At 35.5% G+C, this 20,723-nt stretch overlaps 2 protein-coding genes across 2 annotated transcripts; both read right to left on the bottom strand.

Moving 5' to 3' along the window:
- Positions 1-1,107: 1,107 nt before the first annotated feature.
- LOC132543760 (uncharacterized) lies at positions 1,108-2,109 on the bottom strand. The gene is made up of 2 exons (XM_060207280.1): positions 2,059-2,109; positions 1,108-1,680 (listed from the first exon to the last, which is right to left on the bottom strand). The coding sequence occupies exons 1-2, from the start codon at positions 2,107-2,109 to the stop codon at positions 1,108-1,110; spliced, it is 624 nt and encodes a 207-aa protein (XP_060063263.1).
- A 2,328-nt stretch (positions 2,110-4,437) lies between these two features.
- Positions 4,438-16,887, bottom strand: LOC132543724 (epidermal growth factor receptor-like). Its single transcript, XM_060207245.1, has 6 exons — positions 16,742-16,887; positions 10,172-10,582; positions 9,860-9,991; positions 8,853-8,936; positions 7,359-7,480; positions 4,438-6,495 (listed from the first exon to the last, which is right to left on the bottom strand). The coding sequence occupies exons 1-6, from the start codon at positions 16,839-16,841 to the stop codon at positions 6,403-6,405; spliced, it is 942 nt and encodes a 313-aa protein (XP_060063228.1). The 5' UTR covers positions 16,842-16,887; the 3' UTR covers positions 4,438-6,402.
- Between the last annotated feature and the right edge of the window lie 3,836 nt (positions 16,888-20,723).

Consider the following 20,723-nt stretch of genomic DNA (forward strand, 5'->3'; position numbering starts at 1 on the left):
TTTGCAGTGGTACGGTAATAAAATATCGGATCTATTTCGAATTTGAATCCATGCATAAATGTCAATGTCCAAAATCACAAAAACGAACCGCCATCGATGATTATTATAAACATAATATTGTTACAATTAAATATAACATTTTTGTATACGAGTGTATCTTGTCAGTTGTTTCGAAGGACGCGCCAGTAAAACCCAAACTGAGAACCCCTGTGGTTAACTACAGCCATCTCTTTCATGGATTAATTTCTCATAGTCCGACTCTCTGTCCTATATGATTTCACACATTACTACAGTCAATATACAAAGAAATCATCTGATTTGGTCAGGGGCGTATGATTAAGACACCCATGGATTTGGTTAACACAAAGAAGCTCCAAGAATACTACTGTGGCAATACTTCTGTCCAATACCAATACATCGCACAGAACATCTCGAATCTTTGGACTCATACCTTTTATTTCTCATTAAGATAGCAGCCAATAAGTCCTTTCTTCTATGTAATCCATTTGCTTGGTTGTCGCAACACCATGTTCTTTATTTTCAAGCAACAAGTCCGTGATTTTTTTTGCAAGTCCAATATAATGATATACAATGTACTAAATGGATACTATCTAGCCAACATCATAAAATCTACTTTCAACCAAGTCTTTCAGTGACAGTTTGCTATTTTCAGTCACGAACGTATCTGTTGCGTGTTGTTTTTTGGAGTTGACAAAAATAACATTAAGTTGTCCTCTTTTGAAAATTATGTATTTTCTTTGTTATTTGTTAAAAAACAAGAATAAGAAGGCAGCAATCATCAATATTTTATTAGGATATAGCGATCGTGGTTTGTGTACATGATCAAAATGATTATCAACCGTTCACATCTGACCAGATGACCACATCATCTGGTCGGTCATCTGGTCAGTTATTTAACAAACACATTCTTAAAAATTCACAAAGCACACACAAGATTACTTGGCAATATATGTACTTGATCAAGCTATCAAACCACCCGTTGCATTATGGGTAAAGTAAATAGAAATTACATGGGCAGTATTGGTAAAGTCGTTAGACGATTTAAACATTTTAGTCTGATTGTAGCTATCACCATTGCCATGAAAGTTACACAGAGCTGGTCCATCCGAGAGTGGATCGGAACCATTCATAGCCATGTCCGGACACATCCGGGGTTTTTTCAACTGGTTGTTGGTTACCTATGTCTACGCCACCATATATCGCCGACACGTCGGACACTTCCATGGTTTCCTGCACACTTTTCTCTGAACTTGCTAGTATGGAACCTTTGACATGTTCATAAAACGGACCGTGTGCTCCTGACATCTGCATCGAAATTAATGCAGCTGGGGATTTCGATTCGTTGGGTAGCTGGCCTGGCAGCTCGATCGTAGCCCTTAGATGGCTGGTAGATGGCGCCAGGGTGCTGGAAAATACCGTAGACATGAGTCGCAGTGGCCTAGATTCCACTAATGTGTCGATTACCACCTCGTCGTTTAATTGAACGTCAGTCGAATGGGTGCCAGTCCAAACGGGCTCCACGAATAATGTTGGGTCAATCTCGTAAATAATGGGCCCTTTGCTTGGCCTGAAAAAGTAGTAACATCCCAACAAACATCTTCCCAACAGTGGAGCTGGGCACCCTTCTGTACCATCCAGACTGGCCACATCTCCAAGGTCCTGCGAATAAGAATAATTGAAGGATTTTTTATGCCTGAAAGCACGTTAATCTATGTAATCTCTTTTACTCAACTGTACGAAATGCTTAATTAATTCCACTTGATACGACACAACATTAAACTGTTTCTTTTTTATAAATGGAATCCCTTCAAAATTATGTAGTTATGCCTTATTGTGAAAACCTGCAGGAAACAGTTCTGTCAAAAATGAAATGTAGGTCTTTGCGAAGCACGATTGAAAAATACAAATACATTTATTGATGTCGTTTCATATTACGCTATGTCATTCAATGTTGGGAGTCATCAACAAGCAAATTTACAACACAAACATTTCTTTTTGGTATTTTATGTAGATTATTCAGGTATGATTGTAACATACCTTTGGATCTATAGAAGAGGGATCTACTACAATGTGGCGTCGCTGAGTCATGACTTGAATGCAATATAACCAGATCGTACAACCAAAAATCTGAAAATAGAGAAACATCATTTAATTGCAGGACTATTTCCCCCAACTGACGATACTCTAAATTCGCACGTTTTAGTGGAGTTCAAATTTCGTGGTTTTCAAGAAATAATCGTTGATGTTTTATTTTGTAGGTAAACAGTAGCTCCGTATTCCACAAGGGTTATCAACGAAATCAACCGAACTTAAAAACCTCCACAAAAACATGATTAGGCAGTAATATGCTTTCTCTCTCACCCAGATTTGGGAGATAATTTACAGTAATTTACATAAACCACTCTGAATGAGAAAAATGAATACAGCTCACCAGTTTGTCCACCGCGTTGCTTGGGGAAATCACCGTGATACAACTAATATGACGTCAGCTAATTGTGACGTCATAATATATTAACAACAATTGGAATTATGGTTATTATGATGCGCACGTCACTACTCGAACTATTCGTCAACCCATCGGGAACCCGTTTTATCAAGCATACTTTTCCATCCGGGCAAACAAGACAGATTGATATAATTGTTTCGTAATGCAAACCATGGTTAATTGCACATACTGTACGGCTCCTGAGGTGTGATAAAGAGATTATTCAAGCTTTCAATCATTTGTATTGATGGGGAATAATGGACATTTTCTTTAAATTCCCGAAAATCGACAAAAATAATAGCGAATCTCTCAACACGGAGAACAGTTTTCCAAACACCGTATGTGGGATATTTGTGGTGATGCATGTTTTGAAAATAGTTGATACAGGAAATACCAAACACAGCAAGAATTGACGCTTATTTTTCTCCCTCCAATCTTCTTCTTATCTCTAAGATAGGAGAGTTCAACATACAAAGCAAAAATATAATTTCCAGTTATCTCCCTTGATACAGTCACATCGTAGCATTCCGTCCTTCGCCTAAACTGAAAGTCGTGTTGTGGGCAGCCAGATAAGTGTTACTAAGTAATAGTGGGTGGGAGTTATCTTGAATAACAATAACTTCAGATTTGTGTTTCCCACGAGGAGTTTTCCCAATGACAACCCTAGTTTTACCAGGAACATGTATCTCCCGGTTAAAACGAATTTCAGCACTAACCCGGGCCTTTCAGTAAACTGGAATGGAATCGTACAAATTATATAACAAACAATTTGTCTGACACCCTGAACAACCAGAGCAGCAGCATTTAAATCACCATATTTGACAGATATATACAAAAAATCTGAGTTAATGCATGTATCTGGTTTTGTTGCGCGTATAGACTAGAAATCTGTGTTTTTAGTCAGAATCTGATGTGTGCAAGCGATGTCTAGCACCGTCGCCTTGTGATATACTATCACCTTGCCGAACATTTTGCTCTCACGTGGACATTTGCACAGGTCTCTTCTAAAAAAAGACAATGGTGGAGTTGGCTTTTACGATCATCCTACTATCTGTTTGCAGTTCAGTCACTGGAAATGGTAACACCGGCAAGTTTTACTATACCGTAGGTGAAGTCGTCATAACTTATTTGAATTTGAATGCTTAGGAGAAAGGTTAGATGATCCTTCGGAACTGATATTTTCAAAATTGATAAATTACTTTTTTTTCTTTTGAAGACCTGTGTTATATCTTTGAAGATATCTATCATCTTCCCTCTGTTTCTTCTGTAGCCCAGAGTTGTTAATTTGAGCCGCCCAAGTCTAACTGGCTATAATAGATCTGACTTTTGTATGAAGTACACCTCTAGTAAAGTGTATTTTCCACCATTTAATCTACAATAAACAGCCATAGATTTGAGAGAAATGTATTTGTGCAATTTACATATATAGGGTCGATAATTCCTATATCTCTTTGTCTTTTATTAACAACATGCTTTCAAAATTTCCCCCAATATCACAAATTCCGTGACCAAGGTTTACATGATATGGCGTGTGTTGTCGATGAAGCAGAAGACGTTAAGTCTTCCGGAACATCCGGCCTATGTTGCTCAGAAGTAAGAGTAAACTAGTGGTTTTTATAAAGCTGAAACTGCTACCATTGATTACACAAGAGCGTTAAAGCTAAAATAAACTCTAAGATTATATCTAACCTGTCTAAACAAAATGTGTTTCCTGTTTCGTTTAATTCATGTTTAGAAATTTGTACCTCTAACCAGTCTTTGAAAAGCCGGGTCCTGACCTTATTCTCACCGTAAGTTTTCAAGTGTCGACGTGTAAAATTTTCATTTGTTTTTATATTTTGTTTGATTAATTTTGAATTTGTTATATAATTCTGTCGACCTGTCCAATTTTTTTTTCACGGGTGATTGAGATGCCGTAAAACAACAACAAAGCCATATATTATGTTTTATTAAATAAATCGACAATCATAACAAATAATAAACTAAAGGTGAGATAGATACAATGTAGTTCGTTGGTCAAAGAAACCCATTTATCAACTAACTGGCACAAATAGTTACATAGTAGAATCAGGATCTTTTGTAATCTTGTTTTCTAAACATCTAGGTGTTTTTAATATCAAAGAATGCAACATAAACAAGTACATATATATATAGAAAAATAATGACAATATTTACATTTACATCATCACAATTTCCTGATCAAACAACTTTAAACCTCTTTCAACATGAATATATTTTCAATATTTATTCTGTCACGTGGGATTTACATACGCTTCAGGCCTCTTTCAAGGATACTTCAATAACCTAACGAGAAAATTATCTGTATTCCATGTTCGTTTCAGTGATTCAGATTTCCAAGATACCTAGCTGGTTGATTCAGTGAAAACATAGCTTTAAAGAGCTAATGTTACATTGATAAGAAACATTATTCTGAATAAAAATTGAATTAATTATTTCGCTCTATGCAATATGCAAACTGCAGTCATGCGTAACATATATATGCATATTTAGAATAACTGAAAATCCTACCTCGTCTCTGAATGGCGAAAACCTGTTCTCTGATGATTAGTTAAAAATGTATGAAACCCACGGTTGACAGTAAGTATAGTATTATCCAATATAATTTAAAATTAACTCCAACGTAAAATCATAAAATTTTGTGTTTTGATATATTTTGTAACCAAGAGTTGTATCTCATTTTTGCCAGAAGTGGGAGGAATAATATGACGTAATGTAGATTTTGTCCTGTGGACTACATTTTGTGACGGCGAAGTTGACGTCGTGATTCGGTTTATAGTGTCAATAATTTCAACGTGTTTCTTTTACATAAATTAAAACCGGAAATTAAAGACTTGTAAGACATGATTGCTGACTTGGTTTGGACCCAAATGTTAAGGTTTTTGTCTGTTTCGTAAGAAATAATGATAAGCACATCGACCTCCTTTTATGAAAACTCTTCCACAGCATCTATGAAAGTAAAATGTCTTTTAAAAAAAGTTTAATTTTAGAACTTTTTTCAAATAAAAAAAGAATTCAAGCAATTTTTCAACAAATACATCTCTCGGTTGCTATGGAATTTCGCGACCGCCACATCAATTGAAAATTAGAATTTTTGGTTGTTTTTTCTTATTATACCAGCACCATTCTGCTGCATTGCTGGATACAAAAGCCGCTTCCAGTATAATCAAGAATTATCATGATTCACGAAAAAAATGATGAAAAATAAACAAAATACATATTTCACATGACATATATTAAGAGGTAAACGAAGTGCGGCGATATCTTGTGTGTTTGCTATCAAATTACTTTCTGCCATCTTACGTTTCAAAAAATCATCACCAGGACAAAAGTTAAATTTTAGAAAATCCCCCCCCACACACACACACAACACTCTCTCATTCTCTCTCTCTCTTTCTCTCTCCAAACAAGATCATTAAACCGATAATGAACTGGACATTTTATAAAATATCTTAAAGTGTTCCTCTAACATTATACTGTGATAATGGTATATATATATATATATATACGAGATACGCCCACATTTAACATTATATTAACATAAACAGTAACATTTAGTAAGGAAACTCCCACATATCAATATCAATTGCATTAATTAAACACGACAGGGTCATTTTCAAGATAATATTTTCATACAACAAACAATTTATGACTCATTCATACGTCTAGAACCAGCCTTTTGGCTAATCGTTATTCAAACTGACGTGAAAATAATTTTATACAAAATATTTACATCATACAATACCATACATCCTCAATAAGTTCTGAAAAAAATTAATATCGATCCTTAGAATTAATTATTTAAAAATACATGTATATCATGAAAATATGTCACAACGTCTTATTCAAGATTCAAAGTTCCAAATCTGTAGTCGGTTTTACAGGCGGATACATTCCTGTCCTTTTCTGTATGATATACCAGCCGGACAGGAGGAGATGCATCTCCCTTCATGTTTGAAGTATTTACACAGCTGTAAATAAAAGTATAAAATGTAGGTTAACTTAAATGAATAAATTTGTATATCAAAATAGGCATAAGCGTACTATTTCAAATAAGTTAAATACGAAATAAAAAAACAAGAAGCAAAAAAAAAGTTACATTAGTTTTCATTAAGAGTGATACACCTATAACGTATACCTTATCATCTTAATTGTTCTTAATTGGATTCGAGCAATGCACACAATCAAACATTCCTCTTTGCTGAAACAACATTACTTTCATTTCGAAAATCTTTCAACACTGGTATTCACCAGCATCAGCAAGCAAGATTGTGCGAAAGATGCAGCAATGAATAGTACCTTTCAGCGTAGGTTATACTTATATAGACTTGTATATGGTATATATTTCCAATTAATTAATTAATTAAACTGGACCAATTATTGTCTCGTTTACTTACGTTCACGTGGCGAATGCAGAAAAAAGAAATTGGTCAAAATTTATGTAAAAAAAAAAAAAAACGAACGAGAGAGTGCACCAACCCCAAAATTTAACAGATTAAACCGAATAATTTCAAAAGAAAGTCAATTGTATGAGTATATTCGGAACCGTGCAAATATTCGAACGAAATAAAACGTGTCATGCAGTTTACGGCAGCGTCTACCACCTGCAATCTCGAAGTTTGCACAAAAGGCAAAGAGGTGAATAGACAGCTTTTGTACGTGTCTTATTTTAGAATTTGTTCGACGATGAAGCGATCCTACTCGCTTGAAATACCGATGATGATCTTCACTTTAAAATTTCAAACTACTAAAATGCTTTAAATTGTCCTGAATAAAACCAATATTATCAAACATTTCTGTTAATATCTCAGCAATTTTCGTTAACCAATCGTACCACACAATCCGTATCACGTGGACCGTAACAGCCAATCGCACACTCTGGATGGCAGCAACCCAGGATGTAACCGTCATAACAACGTCCCGGACAATCTGGGTGACACCATACCGGCGCCTCGTCTACAAAATAAAAAATATTTCAGAAAAGTAAATAATTTGAAAAAAAAGTTAAGGATATAACTACAGTGAAGAAAATAAGACATTTTTCTGTTTGCAGTATAAACAGAAATACACAAAATTACAACTATGTATTTGTTGTAAAATTTATGAATTTTTGAATTTTTGCTAATGCTTGCATTTGACAACAATGGTGAGCTCAATGGTGAGCTCAATGAGATCACGTCCATCCTCCATAAGGTACGGTCTCCAAAGTATAAAAGATGTCACCGTTATTGAACATTCTTGGGTGGCGGAGATCATGAAATCAAATTAATATTATTTTATAACAGTTTTATTATCGCTTTTTGCTAGGATGTAATGAAATCGAGAAAACTATATTTATTGATAATAAAATAAAAATAGAAAAAAAGTGGTCCATTTCAGGACTTTCATTAAAAATGCACTCGTTTTGCTCCAAAATACATGTAAATAGATAACAAAGGGCCTCTGTCGCCCACTTGGCTTATTCAGCTATTGAGTCATTTAATAAAGAATTTCAAACATGAAGAATGATTTATGAAATAATTTAAAACAGAAGTCAGATTCATCCTTCATACAAATTGCAATATCCTTGTACGTTTCCCCAATTGGGCCCCACACCTCTGATGTCAGACTCCTACTTTCAAGTAGGTATAAAAGCTTCAGACCAAATGGAGAGAGAGAATCACGGCATTTCCATAAAAGAAGGATTTAAAGAAATATCTCTATTTCCTCTATTGGGCCCCGACCCTCTCATCTCAGTATTTCCCCTATTTGGCACCGTCTCTGGAGTCCGAGACTCATCGTGTATTCAAAATCGATTCACCCAAGGATGCTTCTGACCAAATTTGGGAACAATCCTATTTTTCCTATAGGAGGAGTAGAATATTCAAGAATTTCTGCTATTGGGTCCGGCCCTTGCAGTCCAAGGGGGACCGGCCGTTTATTCAAAATTGAGCTCCCTTAACCTAAGGATGCTTCTGTCCTTCAGACAAATTCCAAACATTCTGAAAGAAGAAGGGAGAATTCAGAAAACGAGAACCAATATACAAACTTTTCTGACCAAATTTGGTTCATGAGTATTTTCTAAATTTGACGGACGACTGAAAACGGACGTCGAACGGACAACGGACGGATGACGAACGCCTCCCCGTGGCATTAGCTCGCCAGTCCTTCGTATCAGGTGAGCTAGAATTTGAGCCAACGATAAAGGTAACCTTTGTTTTATATAAATATCTGCCTACTGAGTCACGGATCCATTAAAAAACACATTTCTACAGCACAGTGTTGTTTGATAATTAGACGTGTTAAAATGTTTTGTGTGTCTTAAACATTCCATTACGTTTATACTTACGCCGCTGACACATAAGAGGGTTTCGGCCCCAGCAGTGAGCAAATTCGTCCCCAACTTGACATGCGGGATCACACTCCAGTGGACCTGTAAAATATTATCATTATTGAAATTATTTGTATATATTGGTCGCTAAATATCTCTATCGTTATTATACACTTACTTTACCCTCCAGTCAACCATCCACGTTACAAATGTGTTGGCATAAAATCACGAATGAAGCTTTGAAACATACTTATTTTATCCACGCGCAATACTTGCAGTGCAGCTCTCGTTGATTGTGTCGTTACTATTATGAAACATACAGACAGTAGATATGGAGCGTACTGGTATAGCAACTTAAAATGTGTCATTTGTACAATCACATGTAGTTAAACGTTTGAACTGTTTAATTGTAGATGAATGTTGTGTCTATTATTATATAAACACACAGGGGACTCTCGCCTATACAGTGAGGCTCGAGTAGCCATATACATTTTAGTTCTACCTACACGTAGTAAAGACGTTACTTTTACTGATTTAAGCCTGGTTGCTAGTGTCAACATGATCATAATCCAAATCAAATCCAATAAAAAGAGTAAAATATTAAGAAAAAAGGAAGAATAAGATCCGATGTCTGGAAGAATAATTGTCTTGTATTTAATCAACGTCACATGCCATGTAAATCTTGGTCAATCCAAGCAAGCAATTTTCGGCATGTTCTCCGTTGAGAACAAAGTATACAACAACGGAACCAACAGGCAAAGTAACGAGCATCAAACACGTCCAGCTTCATATCGCAGAAAGAAATAGACTGTTTCTCATTGAGATCAATATGGCGGTAGTTAAACTTCCCTAGCTAAAGTTGAACTTGTAGTGTTGCCGTCATATAAACTTACAAAGAACCTTCAGACGTAATCGCTATTATATTTTCACTATTTATTCAGTGGCTATGTTTACTTCCGGTAAAATCTTTTGGTGTCGTCGCTCTATTTATCAAACTTATAGGCGTCATCGGCATATTTACTTACAATCGAATCTGTATGCGTCATCGCCATAATTGACAGGATCCTCCCGCCCAGGGACAATCACGTGCCAGTTGACTGTGTTAACGAAACACAACATCGGATTTTTGTAGAACAAGACTTTTCCTTTTGATATTTCTGAAATTGAAATGGGAAAATTAATTCTAAATTTTATAAATTAATATGTAATAAAATGTTTACACTTTTAATTTCAATAAAAACGTACAAAATATGTGATTTTATTTGAAAAGTTCAAGATTCGACATAAGGTATGATCATGTGTTGAACAGGGTGTTCTAGAGTGAACATTGTACAAACCTTTCAGTGATGGAAGCTGAAGTTCAACAAGTCCATGTCTGTATATTTCTGTCTCCACTCCATCAGTAGTATTTTCTTTTTGAAACTCTTTCCCTTCAGCCTCTGCGGTCAACGCCAGAACGAGGCCATACTCCTCCCCCATGATGTTATATGTGTTGTCCGCTCTGATTAGCTTGAGACTCGTCAGTGGGATGTTCTCCACGTCCAGTAGACCAATGAGAACATATCCCGTCACGACCTCGATTTGGGACAGGAAACTGAGGTCATAGGTTATATTGGCCGAGTTGACAAGATTAGTGATTTCCAAGTTACCCTCCACATATGTACAGTCCTTGTATCTTCGTTTTAGAGCCTCGTAATGGAACTCGTGTCCACCAGAAAAACCAAAGCCAACGTGAGTTCCCTGGCATTCTGTAAAAATTCAATACACAAATTAAAACACATACCTATATTAGGGCATGTGGCGAATTAGTTATGTTGCGGGGTGTGTGGTGTGGGATGAATTATTTTTACACTTGTAGGTCCATGACTTAAACGCTTTGATCAAAGATATTAAATTGATATACATGTGTTGTAGCAAGTGACAATCCACTGTGACCAATCTTAACTGACGCAATCGTCCACAAAAGAGGTCTAAGTGAACTTAAACTGAAGTACGCGTTCATGTCAACTGTAGTGTTTATAGTATTCTTAAGCTGAAGTGAGAGTTTACGTCCTTAGTTGCGGCCAAACACAACTTCAGCTGTAGAACCAATCACAGTGTAGTGGTCATTGATAATTTCTACTGAAACAACCAATCACAGTGTAGTGGTCATTGATATTTCTACTGAAACAACCAATCACAGTGAAGTGGTCATTGATAATTTCTTCCGAAACGACCAATCACAGTGTAGTGGTCATTGATATTTTCTACTGAAACAAGCAATCACAGTGTAGTGGTCATTGATAATTTCTACTGAAAGAACCAATCACAGTGTAGCGGTCATTGATAATTTCTTCCGAAACGACCAATCACAGTGTAGTGGTCATTGATAATTTCTACAGAAACAACCAATCACAGTGTAGTGGTCATTGATAATTTCGACTGAAACAACCAATCACAATGTAGTGGTCATTGATAATTTCTACTGAAAGAACCAATCACAGTGTAGCGGTCATTGATAATTTCTACTGAAACAACCAATCACAGTGTAGTGGTCATTGATAATTTCTACTAATTTCATTGATAATTTCTACAGAAACAACCAATCACAGTGTAGTGGTCATTGATAATTTCGACTGAAACAACCAATCACAATGTAGTGGTCATTGATAATTTCTACTGAAAGAACCAATCACAGTGTAGCGGTCATTGATAATTTCTACTGAAACAACCAATCACAGTGTAGTGGTCATTGATAATTTCTACTGAAACAACCAATCACGGTGTAGTGGTCATTGATAATTTCGACTGAAACAACCAATTACAATGTAGTGGTCATTGATAATGTCTAATGAAATAAGCGCCATGTTTACTAATAACGAAGAAACGTCTCCGTATTCTCTGAAGAATTCTGTTTAGCTAATATCAGTAATATGAGTATTGACATGCCGTCTGTAATCTACAGTCAATCGTGTCACCGCCACACAGGAAATACATTCTCAAGTACACAACGGAAGTATGGTTTCTCAGGGTCGCCGATTTACTTGTGTACCGTCTAATACGGATTACAATGTTATCAATTAAATAGGTCAAGTTCGTTAATTCTTCTTTTTTTATCTTTTTCATTTGAAGAGTTCACTATTAATGTATTTTCTTATCTCGTTTAACTCTCGGAATAAGATCAATAAAGTTATAAACTTTCATCAAATTGACCCTAACAACAACATGTATGCATTTGATATACAAAACTGTAGATATGGAAATGATTACGTGATTTCTTTCATTTTTTTACTTTAAATAACAAGGATCTTGTCAGTCGAATATACGAACCTGAGTAATAAATCACGGACATTACCGATTTCTATCTATCAGTCGTTTACCTCGATATTTTCCTTATTAGGAAACAATCTGGGACAGCATTCCACCAAACTCTGTGATAAGCGCGAACATTTCAATTACCATATTTGGTATTTTTCTTTTTTCTGGATATTAACTTCCATACATAACCAAACTATGGTGTTTAAATGTCACAGATGATTCGAAACGCAAAAGAGAATTTCCCAATACCATGACTTTGTAAGATATGTCGACAATTGACAGAAAAAAAACCTCACACAGGGTTTTGAGACGAAGGTTAATAACGATTATAGGAGAGATTTATGGTCGTTATAATTATTCCACTAGGAATCATTCTATATCCTTGTGTGATATGGAGTTAGACGTGTTTCATGCCTGTTAATAAAGCTGGTGGTGTTGTATTTGTTTTTTCCAGTTCTCATTTCGGAACGTGATATATAAGGCAGGTGTCGTTGATGAAGCAGAGGACACTCACCCTCGACAAGTCTCAAAGACGAATAAGATTTTTTTAGATGAGGAAATTATCAAGCCATGTAGAGCTGGCTATCATGATAACACCAATCTATCTCAGTAGAAAGGGCACTGAAGATTAAATTCTTAACATAGAAAAAAAAATGGAAGACGCCGTTTAATCATTCGCCATTTTTTATCTACGGAACATTTAATAAAAATAATTTGATGTTTATTAAATGGGTATTGTTAGTTTTTGCCAAACCAATGAACTTCCTAACAATGGTACCGACTGAAAGGGCATCATAACATCTTCCGATATGAGGTTTGTTTAGAAACAAATGATTACCTGTTTATGAATCATACAGCTGTTTTAATAATTAAGGGATATGTGATTTTTTTCATATTGTAGTATAATCTATTGAATCATTCTTTTAATATCGTTTTTTTTTTATTTTTCGATTGGTTTACGTATGTTTTCCGAAATTCGTGGCGTTAGATTTAGTCAATAATGATAAAAATGTCTCGTTGTAAATGATATATACAATTCTATTGACCTAATTATTAAATATTGAATTTGATGATATGTCTGAAAACGTCTTTAGATATCAAAATTTACTTTCACTTTAAAATTCATTTATATATATTAATCTTGAACGCGAACCAAGCCCAAAACCTCTTACAGAGTGATTCGGGATGAATATGGTTAAGAAAGAAAGAGAGTTATATCAGTACAAAGGTACATGTATCTACCAGTTGATGGCCCCGAACGAATATATTACTTTCCCTGTTCTCATGTGTTTCAGACAAGATCTGTAAATGTTGTTACGAACTTCAGACACCAACATTTGGGCCAACACTAGGCTATGTTTTAACTTCGTTAATCAATCCTGATTTTAAAATGCATGTATTATTTAAACAAAACCACATGTATTAGGTATTCATTTCACGTGTAAGACATGCACGTGGTCTATTTATAGAAATATGATCTTGTGCCAGTATGTGTTACTCAGAAACAAGAGCCCTCACGCCGCACAGATGTTTTCCCTTGTTTTTAATTGGTCCGTGTACTTGATGACCCGCCGGGAGTACGAGATTTTGAGTAGTTTATTGTACTCCATGTATTTTGTCGTGTGTGTTTCTCTGGTTAATTTATCGCACTCTGTTGGGCCAGACCGATACATCTTTTTTTTGTATTGTGGGTAATGATTATCAGAGCAGTGGTTTGCCGTAAAACAAATGAAGCTTCAGACTTGTCTTCTCTTTCCAAATATAATCAATGATTTTTTTTGTGTGTATTATTGATGATTGGTACAAAACATGGTTAAAACACAAACCGTTATTAATGATTATCAAATTTCCCATAACCTTAGACACATATAATACAGGCAGATGTAAACCCCTTATTCCCCAAATGTTTGACTTACTTTCTCTTCAAATAGTTTTGTAGATATGCTGTCCTAATTAGCGTATACCATGATATGTAAACTATGTAAGTATCATTCTTTATAACAGAGAGGCGCGTTATCAGTGGTAATGGTTACACGTGTTAAATATTAAAGTCAAACTACAGCTGTAACCTGGACCATCCCATTTGTTACATCCTAGTGGTCTGGTCACTTACGTAGGTTTGTAGGAACTTAAACGACGGGAAACAAAACTATCACTACACAAATATCTTTATAAATGTAAGTATATATAAGATTGAACGAAAGACACGCAGGTGAATATCGCCTTTTAGAGTTAGGTACAGTGGAGCCAAACAATTAAACTGCATCATACAGCTGTTTCGTCCCACTAGGACGCGTCAGTGATGTTTAAGGTCTTACTTGGGAGCCTAGGATTCGACTAAAGAATATCGAACGTAATCGAAAAAAAAGTTAAAATCTAGACTGGGGGGTACAGCAGCTCTATAATTAAAACAATTTCGTTATTTCCATATACAAGATAATTTTAGAACAATGTCAAGAACATGTGTATATTCCGAACCGTGCCACAATTCGAGTGAATTAAAAAAGTGGCTTGAAGATTGAGGCAAACCTCGGGAAGTTAAAGTCCATCAGTAGTGTCTACCACCTGCTCTCTCTAAAATTGTACAAATTGTATAAAAGACATTTCACTTTATGAATACAGACTTGGTTATATTGAGGTACATAAAAGTATATATGGATCATTTATGACGTGATCATATTACTATTTCACCATTACAAATGAATTATCAATATTTACGAAGTGGCTAGACGATTTATATCTATTTTTATACAGTAATGATATTATACTGGTCTTGTATTTGTATCAATTGCTATAATACATTTTGTTTTTAGATGTATATATTTTTTATTGTATTGATATCATGAACACTCCTACGTTTCGTAAGACCATTAGTAATAAAATTTGCTTTTCCTTCCGATATTACTTCCGATAAAACACGATATCAGCTTTCAGAATTTTTCACAAATAAGAAAAAGATCGGATAGGACGCTTATTTCATATTTTTGTGTTCCAAGGAAAATATACTTTGTTTCTTCCCGGTTCTTATGAGAAGAATGAATAAAGCTTAAGTTTAAGACATACGATTTGTGATGGAAGTAACAGTTCACGGTTCTGATCACCGAACCTTTTTAACGAGAGTCATTTTCGATAAGAAGAACATGAAATAGCGTTTCCCATAACTTTTTTATGCGCAGGTCACGTGGGATATTTATTGAATTAAAAAAAAACCCAGAAAATATGGCAACACAATCATAATCCAAACTCAAATTCGATAGATCTAGGGCAAAATATGACCAAAAGAAAGATTTGAACGGGAACTCATGAAAAATACAAGGAGAATAAGACCAGGTGTTCCGAAAGAGTAAGCTTCTTCTGCTTCATCGATGACACCCGCCATGTAAAACATTGGTCAATTTAAAGTAAGTAATGTCATGTTCTAAATCGCACATAGAAATAGAATATGTCTCCAAGATATCACCATGGCGACAGCAAAACCTCACAATAATTTTCATCAACCTGTATATCTAAAATCACGTGTTAAGGAGTTTGCCGAACAGTTGACTTCTTGCACGGAAATCATGATTATTACCTAAATAATGATTATCTTTAGATTTTTTTGTATTTCTAATGTGTAAGTAAATTCCAATTGTTTAAAAGCAAAATAGTCATAGTTCTCCCAAGCGTCCATTATTTCATATATTTTCATATATAAAGTTGCCAGTTTCAATCATAAACTACAAAAAATATCTGACTGGGTATATATTCAAACGCTTTGTGATGTAATAAATTAGTTGTCAACCTGGATCATGAATATTAAAATATGTATATTTTTTAAAAATGATCCGATCTGACTACTGTCAGCTTATTTCTGAACGATTCTTGAAACAACGACTGTCCATGATTATTTTCTAGTGGTGTTCTAAACAAAGACTTTCTTTATTTAATAGCTGTTTATTTCATATTGTACCCATTAAAATCTCTCAAATTTAATGATTTAATAATGCTACCATATATGTTCACAGCATTTTCTAATAAATCTCTTAACAGTCTGAGGTACATAGTTAACCTACTTTTTAGATTATGATATCTTCAGAAATGTCAAATCAAGGACAGATGTCCTCATTCAAGCAATTCAAGATGTAAAAAGAAATCAGATTGTGTTTCATTTGGTTTTTTTACCTGGAGCTTTTTAAAATCAATATATAGATTTTTATCATTGTGTAAATGATTAAATTTAATTAGATTTGTTTAGACAATCACATAAACCTTCATCTTCATCAGGTTGACGTTTTTACATTTAATTCAATTCTAAGTAGGATTAATATACCAATTTCCTGTCGTCCCAGGAAACAGGATAGACAATCTCTTTCAATAATTATAAAACATCGGATTCGATCTCACGTAAGGTAAACATAAGTCATCATTAATTATAATTCACAATCCGCTGTTGAGAAGAAACCATTATAGAACACATAGGAACACACCGAACACAGGACAGTCAGGACTAGGTGGGCATTATGTATCCAAATTATCAACTATCTACAACAGTTATACAGAGTAGTGGATAGTTGTTAAATAAATACCTAGCATGAAGCCATCACTGTAGAAGTATGTAAAACCCTACTCACCTGTTTTAGCGAAATCGTCAACTACGTCCACTATTTCAACTGAGTGGACATAGGTCAGTCCAAGGACACTAACACAACATAGAGCAAGCCCCCACATCATGTGCTAAAAGAAAACACACAACACAAGATGGCTGTCGAGCAATAGAAGTCTTACAGCGTACTTCACTTCAGGTCACGTGGTTTTTTGTGAAGAGAGAAAGCTGTTGATGATGATGCACGGAAGTTGAGAAGGCTGTTCCCATGGTGATTTGTCTTCAAAGCGGTACGGTTAAAGGACGGTCTGGCACGTAGTCAAAATTTATGTTATTACCAATGTGTTTTACATGAAAGATCACAACCTATTTCTGTACCCTCATCCTCATACCCTCTCATGTAACCCTGTTCTTACACTAGAGAAGTATTCTAACTTGATATGGGTTATTTTTATAACAGGCTTAGTTGACATTTATCAAAGTTTCTTAAAAACAGAACTGTAGTGCAAAGTGTGGAAAAGTATATTCAGAAATGATCAGAGGCGTTTTGGGTCCTTCAAAATTCCTGTTTCATTATCTCACTTTTGAATATACCGCATGATGAACCTGTAACCCTGGTTACCAACAGTGGTAACACATACCTGGTCGAGTCGTTTAACTTTGAGATATATTGTTAATGTATTTTCTTTAAGAAACAAGAACACTGTAGTATAAACACACTAACATCAGAAATTCAGGACGCGACTCTACAGCATCAGCCGCTTACATAGGAATACTTTATCATAATCTCCTTTTATGTTTTACGATTAGGAATTTGAATCAACGTTTTCCCCTTCATTTTGTACAGTAAAAATTAAAGTAAGAGAGTCAATTATTTTCCCGATCAAAAACTGTTATACTCACATTTGGCAAATATCATTCCGTAGGAAAGCCTCACTACCCGTAAAGGTTTGGTAAACCAAATATGATCCCATAGGAAATCGTCACTTCCCGTAGTGGCTGGTAAACCAAATATGATCCCGTAGGAAAGCGTAACCTCCCGTAGTGGGCTGGTAAACCAAATATGATCCCGTTGGAAAGCCTCACTACCCATTATGGTCTGGTAAACCAAATATGATTCCGTAGGAAAGCGTAAACTCCCGTAATGGGATGGTAAACCAAATATGATCCCGTTGGAAAGCGTTGATGGGTTGGTAAACCAAATATGATCCCGTTGGAAAGCGTAACCTCTCGTAATGGGTTGGTAAACCAAATATAATCCCGTAGGAAAGCGTAACCTCCCGTAATGGGTTGGTAAACCAAATATGATCCCGTTGGAAAGCGCAACTTCCCGTGATGGGCTGGTAAACCAAATATGATCCTGTAGGAAAGCGTAACCTCCCGTAATGGGCTGGTAAACCAAATATGATCCCGTAGGAAAGCGTAACCTCTCGTAATGGGTTGGTAAACCAAATATGATCCCGTAGGAAAGCGTAACCTCTCGTAATGGGTTGGTAAACCAAATATGATCCCGTAGGAAAGCGTAACCTCTCGTAATGGGTTGGTAAACCAAATATGATCCCGTAGGAAAGTAACCTCGTTGTAATGGGTTGGTAAACCAAATATGATCCCGTTGGAAAGCGCAACTTTCCGTGATTGGCTGGTAAACCAAATATGATCCCGTAGGAAAGCGTAACCTCCCGTAATGGGTTGGTAAACCAAATATGATCCCGTAGGAAAGCGTAACCTCCCGTAATGGGTTGGTAAACCAAATATGATTCCGTAGGTAAACGTAACCTCCCGTAATGGGTTGGTAAACCAAATATGATCCTGTAGAAAAACGTAACCTCCCGTAATGGGTTGGTAAACCAAATATGATTCCGTAGGTAAGCGTAAAGCAAATGTTATACTAAAACGTGCAGGATACAGATGAATTGTTTGGAAATTTTTGTATTTTTTTTTAGTGAAAATGCAAAAATGACGTATTTCTAACTGAGATATTCAAGACAGTTCATTTTTTTGAGAAAAAGGTGTACGCCATAACGTAAACGTGATGAATATGTAGTTCTGAGATTCGATCGTCAACATTTCATCACAGATATAGATTTAAACAATCGTTCGGCGGAACTATTTTCAAAATCACCACCAGAATAACGAGAAAACGCTTTCCTTTATTACATCCAGAGATGGTACCTGTCCTGCCATTTGTATTTCGGTGTCCGAGATTGAAACATCTCTGTCCTCTGTCCTTGTTGTCACCATTTGGTGATTCAGTCGACCGTATTATCATCTGTTAATTCATTCCACCATATTTATTATGTGTCAATTCAGTCAACCATGTAATTATCTGTTGATTCAGTCGACCATGTAATTATCTGTTGATTCAGTCGACCATATTATTATGTGTTGATTCAGTCAATCATATTTATTATGTGTTGATTCAGTCGACCATATTATTATGTGCTGATTCAGTCGACCATTTAATCATCCGTTGATTCAGTCGACCATATTATTATGTGTTGATTCAGTCAACCATATTTATTATGTGTTGATTCAGTCAACCATATTTATTATATGTTGATGCAGTCAACCATATTATTATGTGTTGATTCAGTCAACCATGTAATTATCTGTTGATTCAGTCAACCATGTAATTATCTGTTGATTCAGTCAACCATATTATTATATGTTGATTTAGTCGACCATTTAATCATCCGTTGATTCAGTCGACCATGAATTATCTGTTGATTAGTCAACCACGTTATTATCGGTTGAATCAGTCAACCATGTTAATATCTATTTATCCATTTAACCATGCTAGTACGTGTATATCAACACCAGACGTTTTCATGTTATCATCTGTTAATTTGAACAGCCGTGTAATCGTCTGTTGATTTGTACAGCCGTGTAGTTGTAGGTTGATTTGAACAGCCGTGTAATCGTCTTTTGACTTGAACAGCAGTGTAATCATCTGTTAATTTGAACAGCCGTGTAATCGTCTGTTAATTTGAACAGCCGTGTAATCGTCTGTTAATTTTAACAGCCGTATAATCGTCTGTTAATTTGAACAGCCGTGTAATCGTCTTTTGACTTGAACAGCAGTGTAATCATCTGTTAATTTGAACAGCCGTGTAATCGTCTGTTAATTTGAACAGCCGTGTAATCGTCTGTTAATTTGAACAGCCGTGTAATCGTCTGTTAATTTGAACAGCCGTGTAATCGTCTGTTAATTTGAACAGCCGTGTAATCGTCTATTAATTTGAACAGCCGTGTAATGTCTTTTGACTTGAACAGCAGTGTAATCATCTGTTAATTTGAACAGCCGTGTAATCGTCTGTTAATTTGAACAGCCGTGTAATCGTCTGTTAATTTGAACAGCCGTGTAATCGTCTGTTAATTTGAACAGCCGTGTAATCGTCTTTTGACTTGAACAGCAGTGTAATCATCTGTTATTTGAACAATTAATTCATTTGAACAGCCGTGTAATATCTGTTTATTTCAACATGCGTGTAATCGTCTGTTATTTGAACACCAGTCGTCTTTTGATGTTATCATCTGTTAATTTGAACAGCCGTGTAATCGTCTGTTGATTTGTACAGCCGTGTAGTTGTAGGTTGATTTGAACAGCCGTGTAATCGTCTGTTGATTTGAACAGCAGTGTAATCGTCTGTTGATTTGAACAGCAGTGTAATCATCTGTTAATTTGAACAGCCGTGTAATCGTCTGTTAATTTGAACAGCCGTGTAATCGTCTGTTAATTTGAACAGCCGTGTTATCGTCCGATTCTTTTCCAAAGTAGTGAAAACACACAAAGTTATAATTTAATTTGTTTTATTATTTAGAGCAATTGACTAAAATGTGACCAGTAAAAACCACGTCACACCACTTAATGTTTATTAAGGACACATTTCTTTCAACTAAAAAAAAAGAAAAACCCAAACTACTTATAACATAAATCGGACACGTGGGCAGGAGTTGATATGTACCCACAGTGTTGTCTGTTGGAGTTACTCCATGGACGGCCTTGTCGT

The sequence above is a fragment of the Ylistrum balloti genome, unplaced genomic scaffold (genome assembly GCF_031769215.1).
Source record: "Ylistrum balloti isolate Yb309-2 unplaced genomic scaffold, AGI_CSIRO_Ybal_v1 Utg369764, whole genome shotgun sequence".
NCBI lineage: Eukaryota > Metazoa > Mollusca > Bivalvia > Pectinida > Pectinidae > Ylistrum > Ylistrum balloti.